Raw genomic sequence first — 14,712 nt, forward strand, 5'->3', positions numbered from 1 at the left:
AAAGTTCCATATGATAGAATTTTCAAACCCACAAATACCAAGAAATGGAGCAAGAAGAAAAGAGTCCCAAGATCAAACACAACCCTAAAAGAGTATAACAATACTACTAAACAATAGTTTTCTTATTAACTTGTTGACGGTACTGGACCCGCCAACATCAAGGGATCTCCCTGGTATGAAGTCCCAACTAGACTTCACACCGTTTGGTGTAGGAGTCCCATCCACTACAATGGTTCGGTTGCCATTATCTTAAAGATTTTCCTCAAATCTTACTTGTCAGCACAGGAGAGTGGTTTGCTTTGTCTTCTGAGAAGTGATGTTCGCATGCCTGGTGAGTGTAAGTGTCACTTGTGTCAATGGTTCTTTCATCATAGAGGGAGAGGGTGGAAGTGAGTCCCAAGTTAGTTGGGAGAAGTCCCAACTCTATTAGGAGCACATAACACAACAAGATATGCACAGCTTCCAGCGGAACAGTCCACACGGATGCGGCAGTCACAACACACAAGGGAAGATAACACGTATAACACTCAGCAGATTAGTCCACGTGAGTACAACGGTTGTTATACCAAGTTCCATGTCAAAGGTCCGTCTGATGTCTGGGAGAGTAGTATACATGGGCAAGACAACGTTAACAACATGCAACACATTTTCATTAGCATATGTGTATTACAACAAGTGAATTAGTTCAAGTGTTAAACACAGGTTCAAGCAACATGCATTACAAGTGTTAAAGATTAGTCTTACAATAGATGAAATACATGTGTGAAAATGTGCTGGCTTGTTAGTAGGTTTCTGAATTAAGCGACAGTTCCAAGACACATCGTTACACCATACATCACTAACTCCGTGTGAGGGGCGTTGGAGCCACTGCTTACTCCTCAAAGAAAAGATAACAGACTATCTTGGCTATGTGGGAGGAGCCAAGGTGAAAAAGTGCCTTGCATGTACAAATGAGGGGGTATTTATAGCCAAGGGTGAAATTGACCCTTGTGGTTATTCGAATACCCTCATGACTGTTTCACTTCCATGAATTTTTGACTTTACATGAATCTTTGTTCAACAAGTGGATCTCTTGGACTTCCACATTACATTACATTGATTTAAAAACATGGCCCACAGTGGAGATGTGGACAACATGACTCATGACATGACTCGACATGACAGTGCTGGTACATTCATGCTACTGCTGGAGTGCATGTCAAGCTGTAGTGCTGTCGGGTGATGGATGTCTTCATGGTGTGTCACAGCTTCACCTTCGCATGGCAAAGTGCACGAAGTCTTCGATGGTCGTTGGTTCGCTTGATGTTGCATTGGCACGTTTCTCCTTGCTTGTATGTTGAAAGGCTTGACGAGCTCATATTTTTACGAAAGGTGCATGTTTGTCTGTTCATCCATCCGTGAGCACATCTTACATGTTTTCTCATTCGTCTGTCTGCAAACAAATCTTTGCATAATCATTCATTTGCAAGAACATCTCTTCGCATACATCGTTCATCGTCCATTGGTGAACTTGTCCTTTTGCATGTGGTCCCCTCATTCATCCCATTCATTGTGGCGCCATGTTTTTTGGTGTACCTGTACATTTAGTCACTCATGACGAGAGGACATCAAATCCAAAAGCCTCCTAGTCTACCATGACACATGATCATTTCGGATGCAAGTGACTGGGAGAGGTAGCAAGGTTAGGAGGTGGGATGATGGCTCTGGGCACTGTTCATGAAAACTACGCAAGAGTCATTGGGTGATGAAGATGATCAATCCAAGTCGACAGTGACTATCCGCGAGGTTTGGCTCGGTTGGAAGGAAAAAATGTGTAAATTTTGGGAGGGACAGTTCAGGCTGCAGGAAGGTAAGGAAGACAGAATCTGTGCATTTTCCAGAACAAGCAGGCAGCAAGGTCTTGACAACCAAATTTGTGCAATTTTATGGAAGAACAGGTTGGGCTGCATGAAGGATCAACAGGCAGAAATTGTGCAGTTTTTTGGAGGAACTGGCCAAGAGCTTGGCAGCCAAAACTGGGCAATTCCTGAAGGGAACTGACAGATAGTTGCTGGGTCACTAGTAGCAAAAACTGCGCAATTCCCAAGGGGATCACGCAGTTAGCTGCAGGGAGCTTGGCAACAGAAACTACGCAATTCCTGGAGGGAACTTACAACCTACTGCTGGGAGCCGCTGGCGAGGGAAACTACATTGAGGCTAGAAGGTCAGCCTGTTGATCATCTCTGCATAATTTCTGAGTTGAGCGGACTGCGGGGCAGCATAAGGCCTACTCATGAAACTGTGCAATTTTCTAGATGAGCAGTCGGTCGACTATCGAGAGGATTGGTTGGAAAAGCTACACAATTTTTGAGGGAGACAGGGACATGCACTGGGTGTATATCCAACCTGTCTGCGCAATTTTCCCAACCAGCGGAGCAGGCAAGATCTGCAGCCTTTGCGCAATTTTTTAGGGGAATGAGCCATGGGGTTGCCACTGGGTCAAATCCTCTATTTGACCAGCTAGAAGTTGATTGATTGTGAATGAGTGAAAGATGCACATGTGATCTTGCAAACACACACCAACATGACTTGATGATGAGACGACCCAAACCATACAAACACATATGTTCAACATGACTAACCGATGGTGCAAGCGACAAGTGCGACACTCGTGATTGATCATGATGATGCTTGTGTGATAATGGATTTGACTCTGTGTGTGAGTGCCACAGATGATTTCATAGTGAATGTAACATATACACGCAAAGCGAAAACCTTGAGCATGACCAGAACATAGTCGCAAGCAAGACATTGACATCAATATGCAGAAGTTTGGTTGGAATGAACAAGCAAGGTGGGTGCAAAGGCTCACGTAAGCTCACCAAGTGAACCCGAGTGTATGCAACCATCAAGTGAAACTCTCAAGGGAGGCTCCGAATTTCGGTGTAGGCCAAAATTTTGGAGGGTGGTTCTAGCCTCTACAACACTTGGCGACACACTGGTAGAACTCCAACTTCTCTGTTTTGGTTCACTGATAGCACAGGGCCTTGTTCTTTCAGGGAGTATTGAATCATTGTATGGGTTACTTCAACTTCCCCACTTACCCCATGGACATACATGGTTCATCTTTAACCAACTTTGTCAAGCACAAACAAAAGTTCAGCTTGATCGCAGTGTTTTGAATCCGGGTAGGGTAGTTTAGCTTGCGAGTTGAAGATTTTTAGAGTATTTAAGTGTTTTAGTCATAATATTTTTTGTGATTTGTATATGTGTGAGTGTGTGCGCGCCACATTTCGCCTCCATGTTAAACATGGAAAGGTTTACACATCTCCCTCATATTGGGTTATCTCTAGACTTAATAAATGAACATGAGATGAATGAGTGAATGAAATCCAACTAAATGAAACATATTACAACATGATTGACAAATGCAATAGTGAGAATATCCCTTCTACTATAAAAAAAAATGAACTTTAATCAAATACTCCCAACTCCAACTCCATTTGGAACTAAAACAATCCAAGTGCTAAGAGCAATTCTTTATTAAAAATCTAATAAATAACCAAGTTGAAATGAAACAAGATTGCATCTTGAAAAGAGAGAGAATTTCCCATCAACTAAGTCATATGTTATTAAATATCCCAAAAATAACATTTAGTTAGGGAGAATCTCCCTATTTCATACTAGGAATTAGCAAACATAAGACAAGTGAGAATAAACACCATAACACAATAACCCTTTACTTGAATAGAAGGGATACTTTTTATAGTTTTGGTTCATGGCTCTTATAATTTCACATTTTTGACTCTTTAGTTATTTTGAGTGACACTTAAGCTACTCTAAATGAATCTTGAGATCCTAGCTTTCATCTTATTCCAAAGTTCATCTATTCAACTAAAAGTGTAAGAATATGATTCTTTATCAATAATAGGAAATTACAATATTTTACACATATTTGAAGCTTTTGTGCTAATAATAACTCAAGATATATATTCTCATCACTTCAATGTCTATTCCTTACTTCAACTAGTGCTTCCAATACCTTATCTATTGATTTTGATTTGTTTTGTATTTGGTTGGATTTTTTTGTTGTCTTCATTCTATTGCTTGGTTTAGTGATGACTTATCATCCTTTCTCTTACATCTTTCCATTGAGCATGAGGCTTTCTCAATAACGGTTCTTCTTTTGAGTGTAGGGAGTACCTCTTTCATCCCACTATTTTTTCTATAGTTTGTGAATTATTCTTTGCTTCTTGTGCTTGAGTGCACTACATTGGGTTTTAGTACTACATTCATTTTTATTAATCCTTCTTGTGCACCTTCGTTTTTCACTAGGATTTTTTAAAAGGAATTCTAGTTGTATGAAAATAGAATTAAGTAGCATTTAGGTTAATTAGGTGCCTATACAATAAAGGATAACATATTTTCTCTACCATTATAAAAACTTGTTAAGGAAATTATAACAACCAAATTAGAATACTAGTTTAATGATCACAATGCCTTTATAATAAAAGGGGAAATAATTAACATGATAGAGAAAGGAACGAAAAATATTAATAATAATGAGGTGAAATTTATATCTTTTCTACATACACATGATGTCATCCTAGCCACTTTTTCTAGGAGAAATCACACTTAACTACTCATTTAAAAGTTCATATAAATTAGTGCTATTTTTAGTTAATCCCATCACAAAGCTAATATCTGATGCCATGAAGGGATATAACAAATTGATTTGGGATAATTAAGTGAGGATTGTGATTTTGAATTGATATTTGATATTCCATCAAAACACAATTATTAACATCTTACTTTGACCCTTCTACCTAGTAGATAATTGTAAGTCTAATATTTAATGTATGAGGGATTATTTTTTAATAAGGCTCACTTGGTAGTTAGTACTCATTAATGTTGGGAACAATACTAGTTAGGGTTCATGTAGTTAGAAACTCTTTATAAATATAAGAGGCTATATATTTATTTTTCAAGTATTATCAATTGTATTGAAGCTCTTCTAATTTGGATTTTTCCCTCTTGAAGAGGAAAATGATGCTATCTTTCTAGATTATCAATACAAGGGTTAATATTTTGTAGGGATAATGCTCTTGTTCTTTCTCTTTTACTTCTTGCAATAAAATTTATTTGGATATTACTCTTAATTATCTATTTTTTCTATATAAGTACGCTATAAGTGGTATTAGAGAATTTTCCTATGCCAACATAAATCTTACCTTTAGAGCTTTTCTTAGGTGAGATACAGATTCCTACATCCATAGACAAACAAATTTATCATTCAAAAAGTCAACTTATGGTTAGGAATCATACACAAAGGGAATACAAGTTGGGTCAACTAGTTGGATACACTGCGTATTCCTAGGTATTTAGTTAGTAGTACCACATTAGTCATAATCTACATGTTTTGACATCCCACCAAATTACTTTGTTTGAGGCCTCCAAGGTAGAAAAAAAGGCAAAAGGGGGAGTAGTTGCCTAGAACAAATCATCCAATTCTATTGCATAACCACATCCCCTTCTATAACTCCTCTACCTCACTTTCAACACCTTTAGGTGCATAATTCAATCCCAATATAAGCAATGGAACATCAACTTCCCAATCTCTATATCTTTGTTAATGAAAAAATTGTCAAAATTCATTTATGTAAAGAACCTAAATTATTTTTCATACATATTCTTCCATTTTGTTTATTTTAGAAAAAAACATCACCAAACTAATCTCGCAAAAACTACATCTATTGAAGCACCCACATAGGAAACATCTATTGAAGCACCCATGTAAGAACCTCTTTGTGAAGAATTAGAAATTTCCATCGATGTAGGAACCTCTTTGTGAAGAATTAGAAATTTCCATCCATACTTTATTATGAATTATAGTTCGCTTAACCTTAATCTTAATCTTCATGTGATATGTCAAACTTTCAAAAATGAGTGTTTAAATTGAATGTTACAAGACTTATAATTCTACCCATCGTTTAGTAAAAGAAATGTTATATCCATACAGTGTATAAGCCTCGAATCATGATAGCAACTAGAGATATCATAAAAATGTGCTAGTACGAAGTGTGAGAATGTGAAACTTGAAATCCAAGACTTTTTCATTAAATAAAATACGATTTCTAATGGTCTTATTACAATCAATTTCAAAGAGTTCTACAGGTCAATAAAGAGGTACGTAAATATAAAGAGAGAGTGAAAAACTCCCGAAAAAGAACCACTCGAAACATTATTTTCGGATTCAATATTATCCAATTTATAAAAATCTCCCTATTAGAATTCATCTTATTTCATAGTTGGTTTGGAAAAATATCCCCAATCTTTAAAACATCCCCCGACTTACCCCGCCCAGGAAAATCATGATCGTGAAATCCCATTCATCCCATGCAAGTAGTTGCCAAATGTGCATCCTTACAGTAATCGATTTACATGGAAATGTAAACATAAAAGGACAAATGAAACGCAGAAGACAGTTCAGAAATGTTGGAAGTCAGGAACATGTGTCATGGCTTAATTGGAGCACGTGTCTGGAGTAAGGACATGGCTTAAAAAAAAAGGAAATTGGAGCATGTGTCTGGAGTCTGAACTTCATAGGAATTTCTACTTCGTAACCTTCAAGAACAACGATCGATCGATCTCAATCCGCTTTAAAAATAACAAACAAAATCCTTTCGCTTTCACGCGCCTTATGAAAATGAACAGGTGATTTTCTGTGTACCTTTTAATTTGACTCATATTCTCTGACGTTCTTTGTATTTTTTTAATTGTTTATACTGCCGAGTGCTATAAAGGCATGCCATGCGAGAGGATCTTCGTACTCAGCAGCGATTATTTCGCCGTATTTGGTTCTGCTTGCAGAATGGGATCATCGGCTCGACGGGTTCTGATGCATGCCATAGCTCTCGCATGGCTGTGGTTAAACATTTCTGCTGTTACGCGGGCTTCCCATGTGATGCTTACTGTTAACCGAACGAGCACAAGCGTTGAACAGCGGTATCGCACAGCCTACCATTTTCAGCCTCAGAAGAACTGGATGAATGGTTTGCATATTCCATACTATTTCAGATTTCACATTTAAGATTTCTCTTTTGGGATTTGAACCAATCTTCTAACTCTCTTTTCGTTTGTTTGTGATTGCCTGTATGCCCAACAGATCCAAATGGTGAGCTTTTCATTCGGTTTCAACACATGCATTCAATCGTTTCTAGATTTAATATTCTCTGTGATGAATTTTGATTGCTTTCGTTTTGCAGCGCCCATGTTCTACAAGGGATACTACCATTTCTTCTATCAGTATAATCCTCAAGGAGCGGTGTGGGGAAATATTGTCTGGGGCCATGTTGTTTCCAAGGATCTCATTAACTGGCATTCACTGGATACTGCCATTTTTCCGAGTGAATGGTATGATATAAAGGGCTGCTGGTCTGGTTCCGCAACGTTACTGCCCGGAGACAAGCCTGTGATTCTGTACACAGGATGGGCCAATTCATCCCAACAGCTGCAGAGCATGGTTGTTCCTAAGGATGCCACTGATCCTCTTTTGAGGGAATGGGTAAAGATCCCTCAGAATCCTCTTTTGATTCCAGAATTTGGTATCAACGGGAGCGAATTCAGGGATCCCTCCACCGGATGGCTTGGCCACGATGGAAAATGGAGGATTCTAGTTGGAAATAAGAGAAATCGGGGAGGAGTGGCTTTGTTATTCAAAAGCAAGGACTTCGTTCACTGGGTGAAGGCAAAGCATCCTCTACATTCGTCGGAATTGACCGGAATGTGGGAATGCCCTGACTTTTACCCTGTTCCTCTTTCTGGGAACCAAGGAGTAGACACCTCCGCCATTGGGCATTCACTTAAACATGTTTTGAAGGTGAGTCTGGACGATTACAGGTACGAGTATTATACTCTGGGAACTTACTTGCGGGACATGGATCGATACGTGCCAGACAATACCAGCAGCGACGACGAAAATGGATTGAGATATGACTATGGGAAATTCTATGCCTCCAAGACATTTTTTGATCAAAATAAGCAGAGGCGAATTCTGTGGGGATGGATCAACGAATCGGATAGCGTGTCCGATGATATCAGCAAGGGTTGGGCCGGTGTTCAGGTAAAGTCTGTAAGAGATTAATTAGATTAAAGGTTGAGGGAGACGGATAAGACATTCTCGTTTTTAAGATAAGGAGACTTTCTGTGTGAAACTTTAGATTTTCTTAGTTTTGTGCGCGAAGACTCTTTACTTGGTTAGCAATATTCTCTTCTTTTGATTATGAAACAAGACGAGAAATTCTTATTCGGAAAAGACAAAAATTCCTGACACGTTTTTGACTGATTAATTTAATCTAGTGTACATACCCAATCCCTTTTGATTTTAGTGTCTAATATTAGGAAACAAATATTTAGAAAGGTTTTTAATTCATTGAAATCACTCTCAAGCTAAGAATCTGATTCTGCGTTGCTGTATTTCTATGTTTTACGTTTTTATGCTTATTAACGTATGCGGTTTTCTTGTAAAGGCGATTCCAAGAACCATCTGGCTAGACAGCGCCACAAGAACGCGGCTTTTACAGTGGCCAGTTTCCGAAGTAGAAGCTCTTCGTCGAAAGAAAACATTGAAACAGAATATAGATCTCAGCAGTGGATCCGTTGTAGAAATTGCAGGCATTAACGCTGCGCAGGTGCTTGTCAGATACATTAAATTCCTTTACTTCAATACTTTTTGCCTCGGAATTGTTGCCCCTAACAATCTCAGGGGATAAGGATTCATGCCTCCTTCCTCTGATTTAGGTTAAGTAATTGCTCTGATATTTCTTTTTCTTGTAAAAGTTGGTAGTTCTTGTGCTTATTTTTCGGATTCATCTAATAGCAGGAAAATCGAACAGGTCCTCTATGATCTTAGCTGAAGCAAAGATCCCTTTCATGACTCAGAGATTTTAAGAATTCCCCCCTTTTTGTAATCTCTGTTTTCGTTTTTTAAATTTACTTGGTGAAATTGGATTTGCTATTATTAGGTCGATGTGGAAGTCTCCTTCGATCTCCCGAGGCCTGAAATCGCAGAGTTTGAAGATGAGGTGGAAGTAAATTTGACAGCTCAACAGCTGTGCAGCCAGTTGGGGTCAGCTGCGAGGACTGTTGTTGGGCCATTTGGGTTGCTTGTTTTAGCTTCCAAGGACTTGAATGAACGCACTGCTGTGTTTTTTCAGATCGTTCGCTATCGAAAAGAATTGAAGTTATTAATGTGCAGTGACCAGAGCAGGTAAAACTTCATAAATATTGTGAAAACTTATTGATCTGAATCAATCAATCCCAGACAAAAGACAGCACGTTAATGTTTGTCAAATTGTGTGAATGCTCGCAGATCGTCTTTGCTGAGCGACACTGATAAGACAGCATATGGAACTTTCGTGAATCATGTGGGTTCTTTCAAGGAGAAGAGCCTTTCATTGCGAGTCCTGGTAAGCTGTTTGACAATAACTTTTTTCTAAGTTTTGCCTGTGAAGTGTAAAGATTTTAGCAATTTTTATTCATTTCTAAACTGCTAGTGCGCTATCTTTGTGAGAGCACAAAAAACTAAATATAGGTTTTAATATTTTCCCACCACATACTAAATATATATCTTAAGATTTGGCGTTGATTTTTTATATATATTTTTAATTTGTTGTTGCAACGGCGATGAAATGAAAACGCAGGTTGATCATTCAATCGTGGAGAGCTTTGGAGAAGGGGGAAAGGCGTGCATAACTGCTAGAGCTTATCCCACCCTCGCAATAGGCAAAGACGCCCATCTTTACGCCTTCAATAACGGCACTTCCACTGTCAGGGCCAGCAAATTAATCGCGTGGGAAATGGCTTCCGCTAAATAAATAAATGGGTTTTATGAGATGTAATCAAAACTTTGCAATTTTTCAAAAAATTGCGGAGATTTTCGTGGTGTGGTTAGTTAGTTAGTTGGTGCCGTGTTTTGAAACGGTTATTATAATCAGTTGCTCGCTTTTCCCTGTTGAAGCCAAGTTGTGTGTTCGAGATAAAGACGCGTAGAATCTGCATTCAACGTGAGGTGATGAGTTCAGCGTTCAATGTAATGTGGATTTCGCTGAAGACTTTTGGCGGAGTGTTCATGGTGGGACAATACAGGGATTAGTTTCAAGAACTTTTATATGTGCTCGCTGACCTTGTCCCCTTCAATAATGTTGTGGATTTTGCGTCCTCCACTTTGCCTGCACTCTTTTTAGAAGCGCAAGAGTCTGGTGCTTGGATAAAATAAAACTGTTATGTGGCAGCGTTCATTACATAAAGCGCTCACTGTGGCTTTATACATATAGCACTTCCTTTCCTTCCGTAACGATGGTTACTTTTGTAAAACTTAGGCATATGCCTAAGTATGTATTTATTTTATATTAAAATACATATCATACTTTTAATGTTTTAAAATAAAAATACTATATATTTTGACTATTTAAAGCGCATCAAACCCTTTTTAAAAACGCTGTTCTCTATGTTATTTGTTTTGGAAGTTGTTTCGGCATATTTTTCTGTTTAATTTGCTTAAAATTAAAATTAAGTAAGGATTTGTTTAAATTATAAATTTGAGTTGTGAAGTGTCCTAATTGTTTTTATTTATGTACATATAACACTATTTTTATTATATTGGGACAACGCAACATGTTTTTGGGAGACATTGAGCTAAATTATTACTTCTTGAACAACCTCGAGCACCAAATCAACGCCATACTTTGTTTTTGGAATCCATGTAAGCATTCTAATGTTCTTTTTTGTGGTTAAATTTGGTTTAAAATTGGAGAAAACAACCAAAATAATACCTTGAACACAATCATTTTATTAAATGTAAAGGAAATTGGCTAATATGGAACATGATCAGAACCCAAACCCACCATCACTAAACCAAGAATTCAGAACAACCAAACCCAAACCAAGAACTCCAAATGATGAAATTGATGAATCCTTAGCTACATTGAGGCCATTGATACAGGTCTCCAAAACACCAGAGAACCATCATGAGTGTTTCTTGCAAAGTCTAATATTCAATTGTATCATCCATCTCCAATGCACAAAGCTAGTTAATAATTATTTTTTATTACAATTCTAAAACGTATGAACACTATAGAACCGATCTAAATACATACCATATCATAGACCTCAACATTAATAAACATTATTTGTTGTCTTTGTTTCTTGACCCAGGAAACAACCAACCTTTACCGGTCAACATAAACATTTGAATGGACTAGTGCACCTACCAACCATTTCTAGACAATTGGATGGATAGGTGGTTTATGGTATTTGATAAACCTCCTTTCAATAATAGGAAGTTACCTCTATACTTCTTGAGGAAGTTATGGGTTAAGTTTCAGGTTAGACTCAATATTAACTACTTTTACATGGGAGAATTCTAGAGGGTGGGTCATGGGTTCGCACACAATAGACAAAATGCTAGGTGCAACCCAAAACTAGGTCTTCATCCACCTAGATAAAGGCTTAACCCCCCTTCTTAGCATCTTCCAGTTAGGGATATCAACACTGATACCCAGACGACGCTAGCCACATTGAGTTACACACTAGTGCAGCCTGACAACTTGGTAGCATCATCATGTGAGGAGACACTGACAACTAATATTGCGAGTGTTGTTGGACCATATGACTCTACAATGGGGCTTGACTAATAGAAGTCATGTGGAGGCTTACTTGAACCTCACAGATGTACCCGATGCTAGTAGACTTGTTATGGCTACATGGAGGGAGGAAAGAAACATAGCTTTAGGGAGGAGGTTATTATTTTGACCATATATATATATATATATATATATATATATATATATATATATATATAGAGAGAGAGAGAGAGAGAGAGAGAGAGAGATTATTATGTGTTTTTTTATTGATATAATTATAAGTTTTTTTGTAGTTGTTATGTCCTGATAACACTCCCACTATTCCTATTGATGCATTGGTGCTAGTTTAAACCATGGATGCCACAGTTAATGTTGCATGTTCATTTAGTGTATTACATAACCAGGTATGGTGAATTAAAACTATCCCTCCTTAGGATCTTTTCATATGTTTTTAGTCCATAATATATATTATTTTGGTTTGAGTGTTGTAGTGTCCATTTAAAGTTTTTACAGATTTTAACATCACAAGGAGGGGACCCAGGCCCACTTGGAAAGGACATATGTTTCCCTTCTTAGGTATCATGTGTCAAATTAGATTTTTTAGATGTTTATTTCATTATCTTATTTTGGTTTACTAACTGAAATATTATGAATGTGTGTGTGAGTGTGTTTCCTCCATTTTCACAATTCTCTTCTCTTACCCCTCCACATCATTGACCCTGATTCCCTGTTTTCCCATTAATTATCCACCATTATCATCACATTTCCCCAATATTTTGTATCCATCTTACCTCGACCAGGGAAATTCTTTAAGTACTACAACCCATAGGTGTTGAACGTCATTGACCTCCACCATATTCACCATTTCATACACCCACATTGGCTACATCCATAGACCATCTAACAACCTTTGAACATGTTTTGTAGCCAATTTCTCCACTTGCAAGTGAATCTCCATCATTGGGGTAGACATTCATGGTGAGGTCATTCGTTGATGATTTTTTCTTTATGATGAATTGGATTGATTATGTGACTTTTTTATTTAAATTCTATACTTTGTCTCTTGTGACTATTGTAGGGTGGGTTGTTGAGAGATTGGGAATGCAAAGGATGAAAAAACCATCCCAACTAATTATAGCATCTTCAATAAGTCTTTTGGGTTTTATTTATAAATTATTATTTTCTAAGCATGAATTTATTGTCGAAAAAATATAATGAGAATCCTGTTTCTTTGTGCAGTTCGCAAAGACAAAAAAGCATGCCACAAAAGATAAAATGTTGAGCTCCTTCTTCTAGTAAGAGGACAAAGATCGAATTTTTGGATCCAAATGATGGTGGTAAGGATGGAAGTGGTTAATGAGTGACGAATAAGACCCATTTTGTATATATGACATCACACACCATATGATCATGTTTGGGCATGCGATGTCATTTGTATATTAAAGTCATGTTGTATTGTTGAATGTGTTTGTATTAGGTTTTTAAAGACATATCAAATAGGCATATTCTTCGTGATACATTTAGTTGATGACCCCAAACAAATTGCAACATGTTTGATCCATTTGGGCACACTTCTCCATGTGTATAGAAAATATGAAAATCACTTTATTACAATAATTTATGTTATAGAAATATGTTTTTTTATCTTCAAGTTCTATATTAAATAACTTAATAATCTCAAACCTATGCTATATGAAATCAACATAAATGATAAGCCTTTGAAATCACTTAATCATGAAGATAATGCAAGAATAAGAAAGAAATTTGAAGTCACACAATTTTCGATAGAAAGATACTTTATACATATATAGAAGAAATCAAATACATAAACAAATTTATCACAAAATTTGTACAATATCTAGCTCTCCAAACTCTATCAAGGAAAAATCATGAAATCCTAACCACCATCAAATTTCCACAACATGCTAGTGTTAATACCTAGAAGTCCTCCCTTGGCTTCAACAAGATTTTATCACATGCTCTTAACGCTAGCATTGTTTTCTTCCTTAGGGCTTACAAACCCTAGCCATGTTGCATCACACAAGTGCATGGAAATACAACTCTAGTCCTAATCTTCACACATACTTGTCCATCCTAGGGTTTTTGTAGCCAAATCCTTGGCCTTCAACTTTTACATCAAGGTAAAAAACACCACCTCCATGGATCATCATGAAGATATAATAACTAACATGTATTCTAAGAAAGGAATTACACCATGCTTAGGACTCATCAATTTCATCTCACCATGTGTTGTAGGGATTAATGCAGGTGTAGTGGATAAGAAGCCTTCTCAGGTTCCCCAGAACCTAAGGTCACCGGATCAATGGATCTAAAGTTGTTCAAGAAAGATACATTCAATCATGACAATGTTAGATAAGAATTGACAAAGAAAGGATGAGTGGAGACATGCTTATCCTTTTCACAACTATGCTAAAGTAGTTAGTGTGGCAAAGAAGGAACCCTCATCCAACTCCAAGAATGAGACTTGCACACAAGGCTGATAATAAGTGATTTTCACAGCATATATAAACCTCAACAATTCAACATACTAACATATAACAATATATAGAAATCAAATGCATCAGTATCAAAGCATTAGTATAAATCATAGAATTAGAACACATAGAGTGTAAACATTTTAGCCATGATGTAGACAAAACAACAATCGATTTATATTAGTAAATTTGAGAAGGAAGATCACAACCATGGTGTTGCAACAAGCTTTCCTCAAACTCCAAGCTCCTTTCTCTCTCTCTCAATAGTATCTTGGCAGCATAACAATGCTTGAATTCTGATCCATATTACAATGGCTTAACCTCTGATATATAGGAAATGGGAGGCTCAGATTTTTCCATTTTCTTCATTAGTTCAATTTGGGCGAAAGCTATAATTTTCCTATGTTTTATTTCTCTTTCCATCCATAGTAGCCTTTGTTAGGATAGGAAACTTCTAAAGGCGAGTTTGAGGTAATCATTTCTAGCTTTTTAGAGTCATCTTTGAGTAAATGATGGAGTCATAGTGAGCTAACTCGTGATTTTCCTTCGCGAGCTCATGAAAGTTAGGTAAGGTGACCTTATCGAAGATATAAAGT

The 14,712-nt window shown here is 37.2% G+C and overlaps 2 protein-coding genes across 2 annotated transcripts; both read left to right on the forward strand.

Annotated features, from left to right (window-relative positions):
• The first annotated feature begins 6,489 nt into the window (after nt 1-6,489).
• On the forward strand, nt 6,490-7,069 carry LOC149144373 (uncharacterized). The gene is made up of 2 exons (XM_089452136.1): nt 6,490-6,693; nt 6,850-7,069. Exons 1-2 carry the CDS (start codon nt 6,560-6,562, stop codon nt 7,067-7,069), a joined length of 354 nt encoding a protein of 117 aa, XP_089308262.1. The 5' UTR covers nt 6,490-6,559.
• Nucleotides 7,070-7,234: 165 nt separating this feature from the next.
• On the forward strand, nt 7,235-10,446 carry LOC149144374 (beta-fructofuranosidase, insoluble isoenzyme 1-like). Its single transcript, XM_089446789.1, has 5 exons — nt 7,235-8,101; nt 8,508-8,669; nt 9,003-9,247; nt 9,350-9,446; nt 9,681-10,446. Exons 1-5 carry the CDS (start codon nt 7,250-7,252, stop codon nt 9,852-9,854), a joined length of 1,530 nt encoding a protein of 509 aa, XP_089302915.1. The 5' UTR covers nt 7,235-7,249; the 3' UTR covers nt 9,855-10,446.
• Nucleotides 10,447-14,712: the final 4,266 nt, after the last annotated feature.

This window comes from Pinus tabuliformis, chromosome X (assembly GCF_031772625.1).
Source record: "Pinus tabuliformis cultivar Carrire ecotype Pingquan chromosome X, CPIR1, whole genome shotgun sequence".
Lineage (NCBI taxonomy): Eukaryota > Viridiplantae > Streptophyta > Pinopsida > Pinales > Pinaceae > Pinus > Pinus tabuliformis.

Bases quoted from the DNA above. Each gene is read 5' to 3' on its own strand.
- LOC149144374 (XM_089446789.1), top strand. From the start codon at position 7,250: ATGTTCTACAAGGGATACTACCATTTCTTCTATCAGTATAATCCTCAA. The intron at 9,248-9,349 runs GTAAAACTTCAT...GAATGCTCGCAG, and splicing joins ATGTGCAGTGACCAGAGCAG to ATCGTCTTTGCTGAGCGACA. The intron at 9,447-9,680 runs GTAAGCTGTTTG...ATGAAAACGCAG, and splicing joins GCCTTTCATTGCGAGTCCTG to GTTGATCATTCAATCGTGGA.
- LOC149144373 (XM_089452136.1), top strand. From the start codon at position 6,560: ATGTGTCTGGAGTCTGAACTTCATAGGAATTTCTACTTCGTAACCTTC. The intron at 6,694-6,849 runs GTGATTTTCTGT...TTCTGCTTGCAG, and splicing joins CGCCTTATGAAAATGAACAG to AATGGGATCATCGGCTCGAC.